This window comes from Rhinatrema bivittatum, chromosome 7 (assembly GCF_901001135.1).
Source record: "Rhinatrema bivittatum chromosome 7, aRhiBiv1.1, whole genome shotgun sequence".
In the NCBI taxonomy this organism is placed as follows: Eukaryota; Metazoa; Chordata; class Amphibia; order Gymnophiona; family Rhinatrematidae; genus Rhinatrema; species Rhinatrema bivittatum.
The window spans coordinates 173,209,912-173,233,929 of record NC_042621.1 but is presented as its reverse complement, the minus strand read 5'-3'; the positions used below and the strand labels follow the sequence as shown (position 1 = coordinate 173,233,929).

At 41.2% G+C, this 24,018-nt stretch overlaps 1 protein-coding gene across 1 annotated transcript in view; it reads left to right on the top strand.

Annotated features, from left to right (window-relative positions):
- LRMDA (leucine rich melanocyte differentiation associated) overlaps positions 1 to 22,427 on the top strand; it is a 2,937,053-nt gene extending 2,914,626 nt beyond the window's left edge. Inside the window, exon 8 of the mRNA XM_029609518.1 lies at positions 18,480 to 22,427. Within this exon, the coding sequence (XP_029465378.1) occupies positions 18,480 to 18,559 (80 nt within the window). The 3' untranslated portion in view covers positions 18,560 to 22,427. The remainder of the gene's footprint in view (positions 1 to 18,479) is intronic.
- The last annotated feature ends 1,591 nt before the right edge of the window (positions 22,428 to 24,018 follow it).

Genomic DNA, 24,018 nt, shown 5'->3' with positions numbered 1-24,018 from the left:
AAATAAAACTGTCGCCTCGCGGGCGGCTTACATTAAAACAAATAAGAGCTTAGGGGGAACTTACAAAGAACAATCATTTCTAATTAAGTAACAAACAGAGAACTAATCTGAAAACCTATGTACATCTAATGTTTAGAAAGTCAGCAAAAGCATAGCTTTTTCCCCAGGTTAAATAAGAAATAGATCTAGAAGTAGAGTAGGTGACTGCACTAAATGGGGTTGATATGAGCAAGAGGTTTACTGGGACGTTGGGAAAAGGGCATGGGATAGAGTGGGTATAAGGTTTTCTGAGTGGTAGGGGAAGTAGGTGATTGGTATTTTGTGCTTGGTTGTGGGCTCTCAGGATGGATATAGTATTGGGTTATAAAGCTAGTTACAAACTATTGTGCCATGCTTTGAAAATTTTAAAGATGAATGTAATCATATTTTGATAAATAAATAATATGTATAAATTCTGCTTAGGAGAGTCTGCATGGGGAGGAGGAGGTATTTCTTTAAGAGGAGATTACCACTCAGAGTTAGATGCTTCATTTTTTTTAGCACAGCTCAAGGGGTGGGGATCGAGAACATCAGCAGCCATGTTTTGTTTTGTTTTTTATTTTATCTATTTATTTATCACTTAATCCTGAGTCTCAAAAGTGATTTAGAGATTAGAGAAAAATAAATATAATAAATCACAAATAAAAATCAGTAAAAAACAATCATAGGTTACAATTAGATAGAAACAGTATTAATAAAAATCAAAACAAAACAATCAGCAAAAAAATAAAAATAAAAACATTTTGAAAAAAAAATAATATGTATATAACCATCAAACCAAATGAACTCTTGGAGGCCAGTGAAACAGTATTGAGACAGATTATAAAAGTATACAAAAGCACAAAACTATTTAAAACTTTTTTGAAAAGACAGGTTTTTAAAGCTCATCTAAACTTTTAACAGATCCTTCTCCTGTTGCAATTCCATAGAAAAGGAATTCCAAGGTGTAGGGACTGCAAAAGAAAATCTCCTTGCTCTAGTGCTGGCCAATCGACAATCTATATCCTGTCAATACTCTCAGAGAAAGTTAACTTCACCTATTGAAGAATAGTTAACTTTCCAAAAATATATGTGAATTAGGAGGATTATTGCTATTCATGTTAAGCTATTTTAATATTTATGCCATGTTTTACATATATTTGCATATGAAACAGCTCATTAATATTTGCCATGTTTTGAGAGGAAAATTTTCAGCATTATCAGAAACGCTGAAGTGAGCATGACCAATAATATAAGCTTTTTTTTTTAATGCACATTAAGCACCAATTTCAGAGTTTAACATGCATTAATTAGGGATGTGAATCGTTTTTTGACGATTTAAAATATCGTCCGATATATTTTAAATCGTCAAAAATCGTTAGGGCCACAATACAATACCAATTCCCCCGATTTATCGTTAAAAAATCGTAAATCGGGGGAAGGGGGAGGGCAGGAAAACCGGCACACTAAAACCCCCTAAAACCCACCCCCGACCCTTTAAATTAAACCCCCCACCCTCCCGAACCCCCCCCCCCCCAAATGCTTTAAATTACCTGGGGATCCAGCGGTGGTCCAGAACGGCGGCGGTCCAGAACGGCCCCCTCAATTGAATCCTGTTGTCTTCAGCCGGCGCCATTTTGCAAAATGGCCGCCGCAAAATGGCGGCGGCCATAGACAAAAACGATTCGACGCAGGAGGTCATTCCGGACCCCCGCTGGACTTTTGGCAAGTCTTGTGGGGGTCAGGAGGCCCCCCCAAGCTGGCCAAAAGTTTCTGGGAGTCCAGCGGGGTTCAGGAAGCGATTTCTTGCCACGAATCATTTTCCGTAAGGGAAAATGGCGCCGGCAGGAGATCGACTGCAGGAGGTCGTTCAGCGGCGGTCCGGAACCCCCGGGGGTTCCGGACCGCCACTGAACGGCTTCGGGGGTGGGTTTTAGGGGGTTTTAGTGTGTCGGCTCACGATTTTAACGATTTTCACGATAGTTTACACACCCAAACAGCAACAATACGATTCCCTCCCCCTCCCAGCCGAAATCGATCGTTAAGACGATCGAGGACACGATTCACATCTCTAGCATTAATATGTTAACACAGCCTAGTAAATACATCCTTTAGCAATTTTTTGAGATAATACTATTTCAGCAGCCAGTGATGTCTTCATAGTAATATAGTAAATGAGTAACGAGTCTGCCCAGCAAGGTGTTTATGATTGTAATTCCTACTCCATGCACATTACCCCCTCTCCTTTTTTTAGGGTTGTCATAGCAGATCCATGCAGATTACCCCATATTGAAAAGTCACCACAGGTTTCCTCTGTTCTTAACCTGTGCAAACTCTTATCAACAAATTTATGTCAAGAAATATTCCCTGCAGATTGATACTTCTCTTCCTTTTCATGCATCTCAGAAACCCATTGATATTTGTCAGGGAAACCCTCCCAGTTAGTTCCTGGGTAACAGGCAGACCAGAGCACTACAAGTCAATGATATCTGACTTTCATCACTGCCAGACTCAGACTCACTTTCCTGATTCTACTGAGCTGTAGCAAACAGTGTCTTGCAAACAGCTGATGTACCTGTCTGCACTGGCTCAATCCATGATGTAGAGACTTAAATAAAGACGTGGACAGTGACAGGATGCAAGAGCTGCACTCTGCATTTGTATCAGTAGTCTCAGACTTGTATCTACAAGTCCCTACTCTCTGACATATTAGGCACTTGTAGATTTTCCTTCCTCTACATCTAGGGTTGACAACTTCCAACACTTGAACATGTGGAGTAAATTTTCCACCTTCGTCCTTTCACATGACTATTTAAAAAAAAAAAAAAAAAGTCTTTTATTACTAGGAAACTATGCCAAAGTGAAGTGCAACTAGACTATCCCAAATATAAAAATGCCAACAACATCCCATTAGAACAGTTAGGAAAACTACAATTACTTAGTAACTGCCAGCCCCACCATTAGGAAAACTTGTATATTTTTTTTTTTACCTTATATCACACCATTTTACCCACCACTGCCATCCCAAGAGCAGTGTAAAGATATTAGATGCCCTAGGTCAGTGTGACCTCATTTTACCACTTGAAAATCTATATAACCCCAGAGATGACCAAATCAGTAGGGATGCAGTTCCCCTCTAATATCACTTCACTCTTACCCTCCCCACACTCTAGCTGATCCCCTCTCTCAACTTCTGCCCCTCCAGCTGATCCCCTCTTATATCCTATAGCTCCTCTCATCTTCCCAGACATCCCCTTTTTCACCCCCTCCAGCCCTTTCCCATCTTCCTAGCTAATCCTCTCTCATCTCCATTAGGGATATGAATCGTTTTTGAACGATTAAAATTATCGTCAGATAATTTTAAAATCGTCCTAAATCGTCAGAGTGCATGATACAATACAAATGCCCCCGATTTATCGTCATAAATCATCCTAAATCGTTAAATAGGGCACGGGAATTCTTTGGGGGAGGGCGGGAAAACCGGCACACCAAAACAACCCCTAAACCCACCCTGACCCTTTAAAACCAATTCCTCACCCTCCCCCACCCTCCCGAACCCCCCCAAAATGTTAAATTACCTGGTGGTCCAATGGGGAGGGTCCCGGCGCGATCTCCCGCTCTCGGGCCATCGGTGCCATTTTGGCTGCCACTAATTAAAATGGCGCCGATGGCCCGATAAAAAAAAAAAACCCACCCGACCCTTTAAATCGACCCCCCTTAGCCTCCCCCACCCTCCCGACCCCCCCAAAACCTTTAAAAATTACCTGGTGGTCCAGGGGGGCCTCGGGGAGCGATTTCCCGTTCCCAGGCATCAGCTGCGCTAAAAAAAAATGGCGCCGATGCCCCTTTGCCCTTACCATGTAACAGGGTATCTGTGCCATTGACTGGCCCCTGTCACATGGTAGGAGCACTGGATGGCCGGCGCCATCTTTAAAGGGGGTCGATTTAAAGGGTCGGGTGGGTTTTTTTTTTAGCGGCGCGGGCCTCCCTAAAAAAGAAATTAGCGATGTGAATTGGAATCGGAAACGATTCCAATTCACATATCTTATCGATCAGATTTCCCGCCCCCCCCCCAGCCGAACCTGATCGTTAAGACGATCTGGCACACGATTCACATCTCTAATCTCCATGGCATTTTTATAATCCCCAATTGATTCTGGATGCTGCAGATGAATGCAGGCCCAGGTAACATACAGTAGTAACAAAGTGAAAGACAGCAAATAAAGACCAATACAGTCCATCTACTCTGCCCAGCAAGTTGGGGGTTTTTTGGGGGTAGTAGCAAGCTAGCAACTGCCATTTAGGCTTCCCCAAGCCTTATGTTAAGGGAAGTAGCAACCACCGCTCCGTGCAGGCTCCCCCAAGGTGTACTAGAAAAGATGCCACATTTCTTAATTTCCATTCCCTAGCTAGCAGGGCCCCTCTGTGTTTGTCCCTTGCCCCTTTGAATGTTGTTACTGTTCTCATCTTCACCACCTCTTCCAGGAAGCCACCACTCTTTCCATAAGAAATATTTCCTGCCAGTGATAGCAGCAGTATCTACGTGAGCAGAGAAGAGGCATCTTGAATACAGTGGGGCCCCCTAAACTGCATTAAAATAAGTTATATTTTTTTAAAGCTTACAGTGATGGTTAGTGTCTGTGATGTGGCTCCTTAAAGGGGAATCTAGCCTTTGCTGTAAGTTTCTACATACAAAATGATTTATTTGTTTATTTACTTACTTACTTTACATATTTATTACTCGCCTCCTCGATTTGAAAAAAATTGCCCAAGGCAGCATGCAAAATACATGCATAACATAAAAACAATGAAACATATACACAGTAAATCACTTTCAATTTTTCCATAATCTACTCTGCAGTTAAGGAGGCCCCACTGTCATCAAGATGCATTTTCACTGCTCACAGAAAGGCCGATGAAACATATGCATGGGAAAAATGGACACTCATGACTGAGCGCCTGCTTTCCTAATGCACATCCATTCACTTCTCCTGGGTGCATGATGCAGTGGACTAATGAGCTGCTGCATTAAAAAGGAGGTGCTAGGGGAAATTGTGTGTCCCTGGTGCCTCCTCGGCATCAGGCACCCAGGAGAATGGCTGTGCGCAGGTTAGGAAAATGGATGCTCAATTTTATGAGCATCCATCCACAGCCATGGGTTAGGAATCTAGACACTTATAAATTGAGCGTCCATTTTCTTAAGCTGACCATCATCAAAACATTTTTATTTGAATTTTTTTTTTTAAACATTGCTGCTTTCTGTGGTTTCTCTGACTTAGTATCACCACAATATTAAGTCGGAGGAACCACAGAAAAGCAGTATTTTCTGCTTTTCTGTTAAATGTTTGGGGCTCCTCAGGACTTAATGCTAGCTTCAGAGGCTGGCATTTTGTGGGTTAAAATGTGTGCGTCAGGCGCATGGTTATTTTTTAAATAAGGGGGTACTTTTTCCTTTGGCTGTGAATGTTTTATATTGTACCCCACCCGAACATCTATTTATTCATTTTTGTACTCTGCTCTAAACATAGGAAGGACAGGTAATAAGTGCTTTTAAACAAATAAATAAATAAAAGCCTCATCAACATGTCATTTATATGTGATGAGCACTATTAGCTGTTTGGATATGTGTTTTGGACATGCTGATCCCCTTATTGCATCAGAGGTTATGGACGAACATCCAACTGCGGGTTAACCTGTGCACTAGCCTGAGCGCACAATATTTCATTGGCCTGATAGATTCTGCTCTAAAGAAATGGCTTCCCCAAATGATGGTTCAGGCCAGCTACTGCTACCCTGCCCCAACTCCCTCACTTCCTCCTCCTCTCTGTGACCCACCCCCGGCCAGCAGAAGAGTGGTACCAGCAGCTTCTAATCTACTCCTCCTGCTAACTGGATCTAGCGTTCCCTCACTGAATGGATCATTTGGGTCTTTATCTGCCATCATTTACTTTGTTACTATTGTAACCCCACCCTAGGGAACATAAAATGATGGGAGGATTTCCGCTATTGGAGTAAAGGTCCATCTCCCAAATGTATTTAGTGAGTTCAATTTATGAGTCATGCAGATGGCAAAGTAGACCGAAATAGAGACAGCAAGGGTAATTTACTATCTCTGGACTGGTCAGGGAGAACCATCACCATCCACCCCTCCATGAACCTTGGCACCTATAGCTATCCCTCAGTACTGAAATCATAAGAACATAAGAACATGCCAAGAACTATCCCTCAGTACTGAAATCATAAGAACATGCCAAGAACTATCCCTCAGTACTGAAATCATAAGAACATGCCAAGGGTCCATCAAGCTCAGTATCCTGTTTCCAACAGCGGCCAATCCAGACCATAAGAGCCTTGCAAGTATCCAAAAACTAAATATATTCCATGTTACTGTTGCTAGTAATAGCAGTGGCTATTTTCTAAATCAACTTAATTATCAGCAGGTAATGGACTTCTCCTCCAAGAACTTATCCAATCCTTTTTTTAAACACAGCTACACTAACTGCACTAACCACATCATATAGCATTAAACAGAGTCATATCACTTTTAGAAAAACACAACTCTTAATTTTATTTCTGGTTATAAACTGTCCACTGTGTACAGGAATAAATTAGGTTAGGCATATAAATACTCAATACTCAGAATTCATGGGATACTACAGTCAATGCAAATCTTTCCCAGCTATATACCATCTGGCACCCCACAGGATAAAAGTAATAAACTTTCAGCCTTCACTTGAACATCAATTAGATCTCCTAACTCCCCGTACCAACAGTTTACAGGAATATAAGGATTACAATGCATCCCTTACAGTTATAATTCTCCCATTCTCACCCAATAAGGTTCTTTTTCATTTCGTGTCACAACTCTCTCTAAACACATGGGAGAGGTACAACCTCCCTTCAAATACTAGACTCTCATACAGGAGGGCCATAAATATTTTGGTCAGGATTCACTCATGACACCAGGTCACCCAACCTTACACTCAGGCTTCTTCACTTCTTCCATCCTGCAATGTGCAAATCTCCCTGGTGCTTTTCACATAATAGACCTTCATAGGGCATTGCATTCTTACTGAAAGAACAACACCTTTCATCTTCCTCCTGGCCATTTCCTCTAAAAAAAAAAAAAGGAAGCACCCCTTCTTCACGCTTAACTCCTGGATTTTTCCTCAAGAGGAGGAAACTTCTCTTCCACTCCACTCCATAGGCCTCTTCCCTTGAGGAGAAAAGCCCCTGCAGGGATCCATTCTATACCGGCATGGTCCCACTACATCCTGGTGGTGCCTCTCACTCAAACTCCAACATAAGAAAGGGCAAATTCCCTCCCAGTTTTATAACTCCAGCAAGTACAGTTTCTTCCAGTCACCTAACCCCACACTCTTTAAGGGAGCCAACACACCACCCCATTTTCATAGCATTAAGAACATTTATATAGACACATTCAAACAGTTAAAATATTTTAGAAATACATTAAAATTCCAAGGTCCCCCCCCCCCCCCCCATCCAAAATATCTTGTGTGGCTGCAATGGAAAAGTGAACACATATTTGATTACTTGGTTTGGTTACTTGGTTCAGTCAGCTCTTTGAACCACATGGTGTGCCATAGATAGAGAGCACCATGCATTTCAAACAGTTCTGTGAAGAGAGAGGTTTCTGTGGCAGGAGTGGGTTAGGAGCACCAGGCTGCCAATGCTACTCTCCTGCAGCGTGATGCCAGGCTACGGATGGGGCAGGGAGGTGTGAGCATCTATAGCAGTTTGGTTAGTTTTATTTTAGCAGTAGGAAGTTTATTGGTGTTCTTGGGCCTGCTGTAATATTTTTTGTGTGGGCTTTTCATAGGTAGGGTTGTTTATGTTTGAGTCCTAGAGAGTACTGCTGGTTTGGTCTGGCAGATTTGTTATATAGGTTCTTAATGTAGTTTTGTATTGGTTGACAATGTGCCTGGTAGTGGAAGGATTTTATGTTGCTGTTAAAAAAAAGTCTAACCACAAGAGCAACGGAGATACAGTACACACTCTGTATTGAAACAGAACGAAAGGGAGAGCATGAACACTATAAGTGAGTCCTTACAATGTATTTCATAGAATGATGCAGAACTCCAAAATCTTGGATAAAACAATCAATTTATAATAGGTAAATGCCCCCCGACACGGTGACTATGTTTTGCCGCGAAGGCTGCATTGGGAGGGACCATAAAATGGAACACCTACATTAAAAATTAGAGATGCTCCTAAAGGCTGTTTGAATGACATTTTATGGTCCCTCCCAATGCAGCCTTCGTGGCGAAACATGGTCACCATGTCGGGGGACATTTATCTGTTATAAGGTCAGTCTCTCCCTCACTCTCTTACCCAAATTCTCCAGACTTGTGCCTCATCAGGACCAGTAGTAAAGTTACCTGCATTACTTGGCATGCGCTGCCATGATCAGCCTTGCAAAATTCAGCGGTTACATATATACATCTTGGAAGCACCCCTTTTCTGCCTCCTTATTCTTAACGCACGTATTTCCTGGCTTCTTAAAATTCACATTGCATAAGCATGTATGGAGCCGTTTTTGTGTGAGTACTGCTTTTAAAATCTAGCTGACATGTTTAAAAATGCACCAGTCATGTGTAAGTATGCTCCTAATTTTAAGAGGTTATTCGAGCATAGCTAGCGCTTGTGTCTTCATAGGACCTTGTTGGCTTTTATGCATGTATGTCAGCGAATTTTAAAACATGCTCATGCGAGGCACGGTCCCAGTTTTGCAATTACTCCACCAGTTTGTCCAGTTAATAGTGAGGTCTTTCAGACCTCTCTAGTTCTTCATCCTATATACCTCCTAGTAGATCTGGACCCCTCATCCTGTTCTATAAGCCTTAACACTTAAGATCTACAGACTTGCTCTTGCTCCTCATTAGGAACAGCAGTAAAGTTACGTGGATATCTAGTGTATGCGTGCTTTGGTTTTTGGTTTTAAAATTCAGAGTTACGTGCATAAGCCTTGGCCCCACCCTAGAACGCCCATGCCCCGCCCCTTTTCTGCCCCCTTATTCCTTTTGTACCCAAAGGAAGATATACACATATTTTGAAACTTTTTAAAATCTGCCTTGCTCAAGCACGGCACACATGCATGTATGTGGGCATTTTTGCACGAGCAACAACTTTTAAAATCAACCTAACTGGAGGGGCAGAGTTTATAGTGTGATTCTGTTCTATTCTTATCGTTTCCAGATGGGCATTAGGCTGAGGTGGGGAATAGAAAACAAGTATGTACATTGTACGGATGTAAATTTGAGAAATATGTTATGGAAAAGAAACAATTATAGACCATGTGGCATTTTTCTCTTTGCGGTGTTAATTAAAAGATTCATATGTTTTACTTTCTCTTGTACAATGGCTTTGTTTTTATTTTTCTGTACTGTTAACAGAAAATTAGAATAAGATATGCTATAGTGACCCCATCATCTTGTCTCTGACAATGGCCAGTCTGATTCAGAAGTACCCATCAAATCCCAAAGTAGATAATTTTTGTGTTAAGTATAATGTCTTATGTGTTTTTGCAGGATCATTCTTTGAGGGAGGCAGTGATTGTAATTGTTCAGTTTAATTATCTAAATTGGGGGAGGTGGAAATAGGAGGATCCATGGGCCTGTGCCCCAGATCTGTTAAGTACCTGATAATGTATCTGGTAGTACCTAGAGTAGACAATCCTCCATTTGTGTGGTTAGAATCAACCAGAGGAGCTATGGGTCCAGGTCCAAGTCCAGATTGGGGAGAAACAATCTTCCTGGGCTTTGTCTGGCAAACTTTTGGAGTTTGTTGAACATATCCTGAGATTTGAAATCCTGCCCCCCCGCCTCGCTTCTCTACTAAATCTTTTCCAGGAGAATCATTACCTACACAAGTTATTAGGTAACTTGCCTACTCATCAGGTGATTAAATATAGTCTTCCGTGTGTCTAGATGAGTGGCTAATCCTTTAAAATAACAGTGATGGGGAAAAGGAGACTAATAATGGAAAGTTGAGGTGGACTCCAGCTCCTGCACCTGCCAAATATTTGTATTCATATCCCTGCAAATAGCTTTTGGAATGTTTTAGGCATGTGCATTGTTCTGTTTTATTGGTTCAGGCTTCGTTTTTGGGCCCCCACAGGAAATTTCGTTTTTCCTGTGGTTCAGGGTTTTTTCTTTGTGTGTTTCTCTCTTTTCACTGTTAGAGTGCACTAACAGGGTTTAGTGCACCCTAACTCCATGTTGGTGTGCACTAAGTCATGTTAGTGCGCACTAACCAGTTTTCTAACTTTGGAGTTAGTGTGCTCTAATGGGGCTTAGAGCACACTAACTCTGTTAGTGCGCATTAATTCCTGTTAGTGCGTACTACCTAGTTTTCTAATTCCAGAGTTAGTGCACCCTAATAGGACTTAGGGTGCACTAACTGGTTGTTAGCATGCACTAACAAAAAATATTAATAAGTTAAAAAGTGTCAATTGGGGGGCAGTTCATTAGCTAGAGGTATGATTCTGCATTCCCATTGGTTCTTTCCTTTTAAAGAGACAGTAAGGAGACAGCCAATGGGAATCCAGAAACATACCTCTAACAACCTACTCCCCAACTGAAACATTTTGTAACTTATTGTTAACATTTTTTATAAGTGCGCATTAACTTTGTATTTCGTTGAAATTGTCTAATTCATTTAAAATGAATGCACATCACTAGTTTGTAACACTAAATATTTAGGAAAATCCAATATGACATTCACTCTGGGAAGCCAAAATCAGATGGGGAAGGAGGAAGAATTGACCCTTAGTTTTCTATTTACTTTTTCTATACTTTTCGTGATAGAATATACCACTATCATATTTCCTCATAATTGTCTCAAGTTGAAGAGTCATAGATTTTTGGGTCTTTCCTGATGTGGAAGTTTTTACATATCTCTAATTACACTGTATGTGTCGCCCCTAGTATTTTGGCTTTTTTTAGACAGGGTAGTACTGCACAATATATTCAAGATTTTTGTTCACCATGGATTTGCTTAGTGGCATAATGACAATTTCCTTCTTGTTTAGGAATTCTTTTTCAGTCATTCCAAGATATATATCTATATATATTTATACATCCATATATGTATATATATCTCACTTTGGTTCCTGTCACAGAAGCTGCATGAGGAAGGTCATGCCAAACAAATGTACAGATCCTCCGTGAACTACTCTATTGATTGGTATATTACCCAAACCTTCTTTGAAGTCACCGTCTCACCATTTTGTGGGATCTGGGATGGTATTATCACAAACACTCTACTCTTCTTTGCCATTAAAGTCATATTGACCAGAGGGCTTGTTTGCCGATTTGGAACCCCATTTTGGGCACTCACTCCCGACTCTCAGAAATCTTACTTCAGCTGGTGTATATTTTACCTTTGAACATCTCTCCTTTAGAGGCAGCATCATGCTAGTAGTTCTCATTCCCATATTCCACACCTAACTTTGCATATACGGCATTCATACTATGTGACCTCTTTCACTCCAAGAGTTCCCCCTGAGGAAGCCAGTCTAGGTGAAACAGGGCCTTGTGGGGATTTCATAATAACAATACTCATGAAGTTTGATCACAATAAAAGGGAGACTTGCCAGATTCAGGTTCCATTACTACAAGTGTCGCAAGTGTTACATATCTTAGTTGAAACCCAATGAAATTCCCTGGAGGCCCCTATTACTGTCCTCCTCCCCAGTCAGATGTCAGTATACCCTCACCCTTCTCAGCCCTACCCCAGAAATTCCTTCCCTTTTCCTCAGCCTGTCCCTAACATACTTTGATCTCTCTCCCTAACCCACTCCTAGTATAGCCTCCCCCCTTCCTTCTTCACTAGCCCAGCCTACTCTGACTCATTTTCTCCAACCCAAATCCAGCACACTCTGACCTTTCTTCTTCCCAGTTTACTCTAACACATCCTGACCTTCTGCCCCAGCCTGATCCCAGCACTCCCTTTTGTCCTACCCAGCCTGGTCCCAGGACATTCCCAACCACTCTGCGGTTGAAGGATTTGTTGTAGATGAGTATGGTAGCTGATGAGTATGGTAGCTGGAGATTGTCAGAATGACTGGTGAAGTAAGGGCTGGTTAGAGAGTTAGTAGGTGCATGCAGGATGTATGCATGTATGAGTAGCTGGAGATATGTAAATGGATTTATGTGTAAAGCTGTAACAGATGTGGGATGGTATGCAGGGTGAGTATGGAGATAGTGTTTGTGGCAAGCTGTGGTGTTGGTGGGGATTGTGTGGCTCGGCGGGTCTGAGTGGCTATGGCAGCCTGGACATGTGTGCTGAAGGATAATGGAATGTGTGTGTAAAGTAAAGCAGTGGGGGGTAGTGGATTTGAATAAGGGGGCTAAAGAGTTTTGTGTGTATGAGTGGGGCAATATGGAAGACTGTAAGAGAGGGTGATGGTTCTGAGCAGAAAACTGGGTTGAGATTATGGAGAGTGAATGTGTCATGAGTGGCCAGGGATGCGTATGTGTGGAGGGAGATGTGTGATATGAGCAACTGTGGTGGTTGTACTGGATATGCAAGGGTAGGTGACATGGGTTTAGATGGCTTTTGGGGCAAAGCAGCAAGTGTACATGCTTGGGGGCAGTGGGTGATCATATGATGCTGTGTCCAGCCATGTATTGTGACCTGCTTCTGCTATGCCAGTCCTCTTTTTGCTCTTTGCATATGCTGGAACTACAGCTGGTCTGCACTTCAGGGCTGTTTCATTGGATTGCTGGAGCCCATACCCATGGCAGGCATATATTTGAGCTGGGTCTGGCAGTTACAGGGGCGTGCTGGTGCACACATGTACACGCCCCTAGCTACACTATACTGGAGATGTGAAGCTTAACACCAGTCTCTCAAAAATGGGTGGGTTGTGCATACACACAAACAGCTATCCACCGGACTGTAGTCTTCACCATCTCCCATAGCTAGCCATGTTGGGGATTGGTAGAATGTATGCCACCAGCCACCCACTTTACTTTACAAACACCATCCATTGTAGCTAGGTTTATGAAGGATTACAGCCAAGCGTGTTATATCTGTCTATCTATCTCTCTATTTACACACGTACACGGATACATAGATAGAAAGATGATTTTAGTTTCATAGTGTTATGAGCTCTCATTGATGGTATATTCTGATGCTCAACCACAGTTTCAGATCACAAATTGCTAAACTTGTATCAGCATATTTGTAACATGAAGAAATTCAAATTCCTTTGATATTAAACTCTGAGTCATTGATGAGAAGTATATACTCTTTATAATAAAATAAAGGGGGCCAACACATTTGTCTGTTATGGAGACAGTTTGATAGAGCAGACTTCAGACAAGCCAAATTAGCACAGCCAAAGTAACTTCAGCACTAGGAGGGATAGGACGAAATCAGAATGTATTTCATATCATTTTAAAATCTTGGCCTTCAAACTATATCTCCGCAAATCTGAGCAAGATCATTTCTCTTTGATAGCTTTACAAAAGCCTGGCTGTCTCATTCTTTCCCTGTGTGTAAATGCTTTCTCTGCGGGGGATATGTACAGAGGAAAACATTTAAGTTAGACTAAATGTTTCCTTGATGAAAAGGTTTAATGTATCAGGCCATTTTTTTTCTAATTCACTGGATAAAATAAAATATAAAACAGGTTATCCTTTACATCAAAGTCACAGTGCCATAAAATGGATCCAGTTGTAATGTTTTCTTACATATCTCATCTGATGACTTGCCCTCATCATTTGATGTTGTTTCAAGTTGTTCCAGCATTTTAGCATTTAAAGTATGCGCTTTCAAGTCATTGCAGATATTCATATGTAAGGAAACATACGCACATATGTTAAGGGAATATAAATGCATATTTGATAATCTGTGCATATCTGATATGCACAGGTTATAAAAATACTGTAATAAATCTCTGTGTGGCCATATTTTCTTCTATATGGGGCCATGCAGAGTTATTTGAAAGTTACCCTTAATAGTTACAAACTTGGCTGGTCCCTGTCACATGGTAGGAGCAATGGATGGCCGGCGCTATCTTAAAAAATGGCACGGGCCATCCATTGCTCCTACCATATGACAGGGGCCGGCCAATGGCACAGATAGCCCCTGTCACATGGTAATGGCAAAGGGCCATCGGTGCCATTTTGTTTACTGGCAGCTGATGGCCTGAGAGCGGGAGATCGCTCCCAGGACCCCCGCTGGACCACCAGGGACTTTAGGCAAGTTTCGGGGGAGTCTGGAGGGTGGAGGATTGTAAATAATGAGATCTGAAGGATTTTGGTGGGTTTGGGTTATTTTTTTTGTAAATAATTGTAAATAATTAAATGTGAAGGATTGAGGTGCCCGCTAATGGGAGCTAGCCTATGTGCATGATGGTGATCCTCCTTGGTAGGAGCCAATATTGCTTTAAAGAGCCAGAGGCCCATAATTCCTCCTCCTCCTGCAAAGTAGCTAATACCCTCTCAGGCCCACCCTGGACCACCAATGCTTCTTTTTAAGGTATGGAGGGTCTTTGGTTGGGGCGGAGGGTTGTAGTGCAAAGGGGAGGGGTTTGAGTTGGGGCAGGGCGTCACAATGCGATTTTATTTTTTTTTTACTTTTGTATTGCAGGGCTGCCTCGATAGGCAGCCCTGGAGTGGGAAGTGTCTACCAAGACCCCTGGGGACATTTAGGCACTTTTGGGGGTGTAGTTATTTTGAAGCTTGTTTAGTAGGACTTTCAGTGACATAGGAATGTGCGTTTGCATCCTGATGTCCCTAGGAAAAAATAACTATACCTCCCGGAAATGCACTAAAATAATGGGGCTGACATTTTTCTAAGTCAGCCACATTATTTTAATTGCATTGAATTGCCTATGCATTAGTTGCTTTGCATGCACTAGGAAATTTTATGCATGGAGACAGCTGATTCCAAACTGGGAGGAAGTCATTCAAAATATCATGCAATATTAGTGCGTTATGGTTGTACCAACAATGATTTACATGCATTATCGTCTAAATTTTAAAACCCCTGCGCATGGGGAAAACGGGGGTTATGTGTGTGACCGTGCCTTGCGCGCGCCGCATGTATTTTCAAAGGGTCCCAACCACGCGCGTAACTCCAGTTATGCGCAGAAGTGCTGGGCTCAAGAAATGGGGCGGTCCAGTGGGCGGGGAGGGGCGTGGCTGGAGGAGGCCGGAACAGTGGCCATTTGCCGCTGTACTAGGAATGGAATCCTGGTGCTCGTAAGTTGCTACTGCTCTGTTGGAGCAGTAAGCAACAAAATAAAGGAAAAAAAAGGTAGGCAATGGGGTTTAGGGGGTGGAGAGGAGAAGGGAAGGGGAAGAACCAGGAGACCAGGGTTCGAGTCCTATTGTCACTCCTTGTGACCTTGGGCAAGTCACTTTACCCTCCATTGTCTCAGGTACAAACTTAGACTGTAAGCCCTCTGAGGATAGGGAAATACCTACAGTACCTGAATGTAAACCGATGTAATATCTCAGATCGAATGTCGGTATATAAAAATAAACAAACAAATAAATAAATAAAGAGAGGATAGAGTAGAGGGTAGGGAAGGCCGGGCTGCGTCACCGTGCAAAACTAGCAAAAATCTACCCCACCTTGCGCGCTCAGATTACTAAATCCGGCGCGCATGTGCACGCGGCCTGCTGATTTTATAACATGCACGAGCTGGCGTGTGCATGTTATAAAATCAGCATGTCCATGTATGCACGTGCACACCTAATAAATCTATCCCTAAATCCTTAATGCAGCTTACTAAATCTAGGCCATAATTTGTGATACTGTTATGCTACAGCATTGCAACAGAAATTGTATTACTGGTATTGATCCATTTATTTTTTAAATATCTATGATGATCAAACCGATGCTTTATCTTGAACATTGCACATTATTATAAAGGACTGTCTTCAGATGAGCACCATCATGGGCCAATAAGATCAGAGCTTTGAACAACCACCATATTAAGGAGTTTCATTCTGTAACATCTCAAAATGTTTATGCTTATGGATCTCTCTTACTTTTAGAGAAAATAATGCCCCCATGGCCATAGAGTGATGGTAGCTCATGGCTGTAGTGAACTAAATCTTTTGAATTTTATGATTAGCTACTTTCTAAGGGAAAGATGACAATAAGAAAGGAAATTGCAGGGCAAAATGGAAAGAATCCTTATAAATCTGGTCCTGGTACTTGATTAAATATGCTAGAATAAAATGGACTGAGTTTTAAAATAAAGTTTACATTTTGCTTTAGGATTATTTTCTTGATAGCGCTCAAAGGGCCAGATTTTATACCATGAGTGCGGGTGTAGATTTGTGCGCGCAACCCAGCACGCACAAATCTACGCCCGATTTTATAACATGCGCGCGCAGCCGTGCGCATGTTATAAAATCCGGGGTCGGGGCGCACAAGGGGGTGCACACTTGTGCACCTTGCGCACGCCGAGCCCTAGGGGAGCCCCGATGACTTTTCCCATTCCGCTCCCCCCCACCTTCCCCTATCTAACCTGCCCCCAGCCCTACCTAAATCCCCCCCCCACCTTTGTTGTCCTTTTTTGCCTGCCTTTGGCAGGTGTAACTTGTGCGCGCTGGCCGGCTGCTGGCGCGCAATCCCCTGGCACGGCCGCTGTACCGGAGACCTCGGTCCCGCCCCCAGACCGGTGCCCCGCCGCCATCCTGCCCCCTTCCCGCCTCTTTTTCAAAGCCCCGGGACATACGAGCATCCTGGGGCTTGCGCGCGACGCCGAGCCTATGCAAAATAGGCTTGGTGTGTGCAGGGGCACTTTCTCGGGGATATGCGCGTAAGTTCCGCTTATAACCCTTTGAAAATCTGCCCCATAGTGTTTAATCCCAAAAAACAATTTTGGGTCTGTATTCAAAAGGGTTGTTCAGGTAAATTTGATTTACCCAGAAAAACCCTGGGATTTAAATTTCCAGCCTATTTAATCAGATAAATTTTACCCAGGTGAGTCATTACCCAGATAAAATGTATCCAGATATGTTGGATGCATTCCGGGGACATTCTGGGCTAGAGTTGTTAGCCACATAACATATTCAGTAAATTCTGATATTAAGAATTAGGCAGTTGTCTTATCCAACTTTTCTGGTCATATCTGAGAGCTATTCTGAAGTTATCCAGGTATGTGGATCAGAATAACTTTAAACCTACCTACCTGGCTATATTCAGCATTCAGGATATAGCCAGGTAACATAGTAAATGACAACAGAAAAACATACAAACAGAATAACCAGTCTGTCAGCAAGAATTTTCAAAGCTGCATCTGCTGCTCTGTGCAGGTTACCACCATACTTTTGGTTTAGGAATTGTCTCTCTGTGCATGTTAACCCAGCATTTTAGGAATAACTTTATCGAGCTAACCTTAGAACAGCTTTTTGGCACGATCAGAGTTATCTAGCTAAGTTATTCAGCTACTCTGAATATTAGAGTTAGCTAATAAACTTAACAGATAACTTAACTCCTCCAAGAAATTCCCCCCAGAATGCCCCTATATTATATAGCTAAAGTTTAGCTTGTTGATGAGATATCTGGCTAAAGTTTAGTTGGATAAGTGCCCTAAATATTTAAATGTCTGTATTTAGCTGGATAACTTGCAAGTTATTTTGCTAAATGTCTTTAAATATAGTCAGCCCTCCCCCAGTGTCTACCATTTCTTTGATTACTATGCAGATAGCATAAGTTAGCAGTGTTATGGGCAGAACAACAAGGGACACTTAGCTGAAGAATATAGCTTCGGTCCTCTAGGCTAGAATTTCCTCAGTTTTCTCCCTTGGCTCCTCCTTGCCTGCACAAATTGATATCAGAGGAGGCTGGCTTCTCCCCCATGCATAATTTTTCTTTACAAGGTAAGAGGAGGTTACAGCTTCACCTCCTCCCACAGGAATTAAACAAAGTTTTGGGAGGTTTGAGGGGTGGTGAGGGCTCTAATTTTAAGCTGGGAAGGGGGTGTTACGTCCAATAGGGTTGAACATTATTTTTTTTACTTGGGGTGTGGGGTGTTCCAGAGGAATCAGGCTACTGCTGGCCCAAACATTTTTTTTTCAACTTACCCAACTATATTCAGAATATAGCTGGGTGGGTTTAAAGTTACCTAGATCATTTTAGTCATTTATATTCAATGGCACCACTAAGTTATGCAAATAAAGTTACCTGGATAACGTTAGATGAGTATATTCAGTGGGATAGTTATCCCGCTGAATATCTGTGACAAGTTACCAGCTTTCTTTAGCCAGATAAGGGTTCCACTCACCTAATTTTTTGATAATTGGTAAGCATCGAAATATACCCCATCTTTACTGAAAACATTTTTTCATTTCAGTTTACTCTTGTACTATTTTTCAGGAATGTTTTATACTATTGGATGTTGTTGCTTTTTGTACTACTTGCCAGTCAATTGATTCTTAGGGTTTTGTTTTGTTTTTTTGTTTTACTTTCAGGAGTTCTCAGGAAAGGCCGTTACGTTTATTATGGAAAGCATTCTGAAGGCAACAGATTCATCCGAGATGACCAGCTCTGAAGCAGATTTCCACATGTTTTAATAAAATGATTCTGAAGAAAATAACACGGAGTAAAAGCACAAAATGCATCTACATTTTTAAGCCTTTTTACTAAAGTCCTCCAGTACTTTCCATTAACTTTATAAAATCTGTCAAGACTATCCTTGTGTCTTTGCCCAAGTAGTTGCCAAGATTGACAGGATTGCCTTTAAGCAAGTCCCAGCTACCAGAGTGACAGACAGCTGCAGCTGAATGCCTGCCCTGACAGGATGAACACCATGATGGATTGCCTGGTCCAAGTGTTGCTCAGAGAAGGGCAAAGATCACACCTGGGGCTGCACTGAGCATGCCCAGTTGGTGGCTTGAGCCAGAGCTGTTTTGTGAAGCTTTATCTATATTAAAGCAAAAGCTCTGAGCAGAGTGAATATCAGTTTTATAAGAGAAAAATATTTCTGTATGAAATAACAAAATGAAAACCTGCACACATGCCCCTTCTTTTTATGCATGCAATTAAATACAGTACTTCAAAACGTGAACTATAACTAGAGAAAATGTATTAAGCACCTTTAACCAAAATAAGATTCTAGCTTCTTATTTCTTATAGGAAAATAGTTTTAAAGAATGTTTATCAACCTTAAAATAGGTGTTAAACTGTTTAACAACATTAAATCAAGATGAGAGCTATCCTTTCTCAGCAATTGTTAGTCACACTGTCAAACAGTTTGCCTCTGTAATTTCCAGTTTAGTCTCCTGAGTCACATCTAAGATTGCTTCTGAAGAAGCACGTCCACCTCCATACATTGAGGTGAGCCAAATGTTATACCATCTCAGAGTAAAAGTGGAGGTAGCTCTGAAAAGAACAGAGTCCTGCTCTCTTAGCTAGAGGTGATCACTTTAGTATATGTTCTATGGGACAGGTAGTAGCCAGTGACACAGGAAAAGACCACAAATGATGGCACCAAAATCTTGCCATCTTTGATTTCCCTGCTGATTTTGTTTGATTGGAGATCCCACCAAGGCAACTTCTACTAAGTTTATCTGATAGTCATAGTCATTTGTGTCTACTTGGAGTTGGATATCTGCTTTATCTTCTTTATTATTGCTTGGTTTGCTCACTGACCATAGTGTTTTACAAACTGTCCTTAGGAATGTTCAAGCACAAACAAGGGCAAATTTTCAGGTTTTATTTTTTTTTTTTTTTACAATGCTAAACCCGTGTTTACCCACATAAAAATGTATTTAGAAAATGTGTTGCCCCCCTTTCCCCCACCACCACCACTTCTTTTTAGTGCAGGTAAAAGTATGAGCATTGTTTCAAAACATACACTTTTACCTATTGGAATAATGGGGCAGAGTTAGATTGTCAGTGGAAAAATACAATCAGGGATTTCATTTTGAAATTCATGTGCATACTTTGGTCCATTTACTTTGTGCCTGATTTGATGCAGCTTCCCTATACCTGCATTCTCCACTAGCTCTCATTATCAAAGAGAAACTCCTCAGAGAATTTTGATTTTGAAAATAAGTTTACAGTTCTGCAGGTCCAAAGTACCTGCAGACGTGCAAATGGCCTGTATTTTTTTCAAAATTGCCCCCTCTTGGTCATATTATAATTAAGTACTTCTCAGCATCTGAATTTTGCCATGGGTGCATAGATTCTTTCAAGCTATTAATCATAAAATTAAAATGATTTATTTTTAAAAAGTCTTGCTATCTTAAGATAAACCAACAGTCAATAAGAAAGCAAAACTCTTCTTCTTGGGGCACTAAAAAATTATTCCTATAAATATTTCAGCATTTTAGAACTCAGTTACTGGCTTGATCTTATTTTTGGAGGTTTTTCCACAATGTTTTAGAAGAAAGACCTCTGCACTGATGTTATAACAACAGTTCTACAGATAAAGGGGCCAATGCAGTAAGCCACAAATAAGTTCACAAGTGCAATTACAAACATAAAAAATGGCAAATAGTGCATAATATCACCTTTGCAAAATTTTCACATGCATTGCAGTTATTCTGCATGTAATTTTACATTTGCAAAGTTGTTTTCGAAATTCATGCAAATTCATTAATGAGCTGAAAAAAATCATACAAATCATCAGTAGCAAAATTAAATGTGGAAAACAGAACAAAGCTGTGATTTTCTGTGTCTTTACACTTTAGGGAAATGTAATTAGGCTATTCTGTGAAAAGATCTGCAATTTCACACTGACATATTTTTTTTTTATTTTACACCCATGAAACAACTTGCATAATACAGTAAAAGCCCCATTATCCAGCATTCAACTATCCAGCATGCTCAGCTAACTGACATCTTAACAAGACAAGTACCTTGCAAGGAGCAGGGAGAGGAATGACAAGAAGGGAGGAGTTGGATTAGGGAGCAAAATAGCTTCCCTCTTCTGTGCTTTGTCCACTCTAACATCACTTCTCTCTTTCTGTTCCCTGCAAGAGAGAGGTGGTGGTGGTGATGGTAGGGAGGGGAGGAGAGAGATTGGATAGGGAGCAGAATAGCTTTTCTCCACTGTGCTCTCCCCACTCTAACATCACCCCCTCCCTTCTTGTTCCCTGCAAGAGACAGGAAGGGAGGGGATGAGAAATAACAGGAAACAGAGGACTCTCATATAACTGGCATATTTGATTAATCTGGCACAAACTGTTCCCCATGCTGGACAGATAATGGGGCTTTCTAATGTATTAAAACGAGACAAAAATGTTTCTCAGTTCCAGCACATTTCAGTAAAAATCTTTGCCATTTCATACATCAGCCCAAAATGAGGCTGTCTCATTTTGAAGTATCATGTAAAGCTGAATATAAATAATAATAATAATAATAATAAAACAACTACATTAACTCCATTATAATTCCTATAATAATATAAATAAAATAGCCCACATTTTTTCAGTTTGCGAATACCTCTTCACTGTGTGCAGATAATACTAGAGTCACACCAATTTTGCCAAAAGAATTATACTAGTGCTGTGGGAGAGTAACATACAATGGCTGCAAGCCTCCATTTAGTGTCCAGCTTTTGCAAACAACCACCACTGAGATGGCAGCGGAGGCATCAGCCACTCTCTGATAAGTTGTGAATACTATCTGAAGAGTTGTTGGAAGCTGGGAAATACAGTACCCAGCTCTGCAGCACCTTTTTCTGTTTAGCTAAAATACATTAAATATTTTTTCTTCAGTAGCTCTGCTGGTAGAGTATATTAAGTGGGCAATCTCTCAGGTAATAGTAAAGATAGCCTCAATGAATCCTTGCTTTTTGATACATTTTGGCATAAATAGTGTTACAAATACTGTACTGTTTTGTCATTTACTATCTCACTATCACATTTAAGTAGTATATTTTTGTTGAACTTGTAATGAGATTTGACCTGATTGAGTTAATTGAAATAAGTAAATAAGGAACACCTAAAATGGAATACAGTTTATAATAAAGAGAAATCTGCTTTGAAAATGTTGTTTCTTGATCTAACAACCGAATCTAAACATGAAAAAGAAATTGATATAATTCAGTATCAGAGAAGAAAGTGAATGATTTGGTGTGAAGTGGAAACATTAAATATTACTTTGGGATTTAGAGAACTTGCTGTAGTTTTACATAATGATTCCAATAATCAGACATCTTAAAGCATTTGAACACATGTTTTAGCTCTAGCATGGCTTCAGAAGTAGCATTTCCATACTGGGATATTCAATACCGCTCAATGTCATATATAATCTAGTTTCACATTCAGGCTTGTCTAAGTTAACCCTCCTTCAAACAAAAAACAGCTCAAAACAGACCATAACATATTTTTATCTGTATTTTTCCTACTTGTTTAATTTCCTTCATGTCAAAATCATTTGTATTGCATTATGGAATATTTTCTTCATGCAAACTACTGAGAGAAGCAAATATTTTTGTAATGAGCTGCAGCCACATTTTTCTAGGGAAATGCAAGTTTTTCATTTAGCTGTAAGTTACAGGAAAACCACTGATAAAGTCTGTATAACTTATTGGTTTTATCATTGTGCTTTCTATGTTGCTCAAAGGTTGTTTATGTTTAAAGGAGAACTTTCTCAAGATGTGTGTCTCTTGATCTGAAGCACCATTGAGAAGCACTTGTCTGAGAGTCTTGAAATATCCTTTTTAAATCTGTCCTAAGCCACTGGCCCAATGTCATGATAAAAGCCATTATAGACATGCTTTGAAAGTCTTGCAATTTAATTCAGTAAAATGACAGCAAATATTTTCACAATATTTTCATAATTCAAGCCCTGACAAATTTTCTTTGGATTTAGGAGCCAGCCTAAAAACTTAGAAGCTAGTGGCTAGAGCTCTCTGAATGCCCCTCTCCTGCCTAGCCTGCTGTTGTCCCCATTAAAATTGAAAAGTGGTTTGGAGAGGAGGGTCAGCCTCTGAGGTTTGCCACATCAATCTTTAGGCCTGATTTATTAAGACTGCTTTTACATTCTGAGCCTAAATTATAGCAGCATGCTCAGGGCTGAAGTCTGCATGTACGTAGTATACTTGGATTTCAGCCTAATTTTTCAAAAGGTACTAGCACACAGAAGTTCTCTTTGCAAATTAGCAAAACATGTGTGTACCTTTATGCGGCATAGGCATGCACATAAATGCCTGCTATGGAGAGCTACAAAATCAAAAGCATACACTAAATGATATCCCCAGCCTGCCCCCAGGAATCACTCTTTGTAGTACATGGAAAAGTACATGCAAAATTGCTTCCATATGTCCTTTTACATATACAGCCACTGCTGGAGTAGGGTTGCCAACTGTCCAGATTTTCTTGAAACTGTATGGAAATTAGGGGGGGGGGGGTCTGAAAACCAGGAAAGAGGAAAAAATGTCCAGATTTTAACCCTTCAAGTGCAGTTGGAGGGGGGCATTACCTGGCATCTCAATTTCTTTCGGGCTGCTCTGCCACGCAGCCCAGCATCAGTTCCTCATCCTATCGTTTCTGCACAGCTATTTACACCACAGGGTACTCCATAAATACGGAACTCCGTGTGGTCCAAATAGCTAACATTTGTTCTTCATGGCCCAAGAGAAACAAGAGGCGCCGGCTGCAGGAGCAGCATGCTCTTGGCTAAAGGCAGATATGCTGGGAGGTAGGGCAACCCTAAGAAGAGCAGGCACACCACCTTCACCCGAACTCCATCCTGCAAAGCCCTCTATATAGTCAGGCAGAGCAGGAGGTATAAACCGGATTCTGTTCCCAAAACCTCTTACCACATGTGCCCTTAGAAGAGCACCCACTTCACCTGGGTGCTGGCAGGTGAAGCCTAACGGGCATCGCCTTCATCCCATTGGCATGAGCCCAGGAAAAGAAGTGGTGTTGGGGGCCCACATTAGCAGGAGGAAGAAGATGCCAATGCCATGGTAGGAGCTGGTTGCATCAGCTGTGGAGAAGCTTTGAGCCATGGATCTGAAGAAAAGCAAAGCGCAGGAGGTCTTACTATTGGACCTGA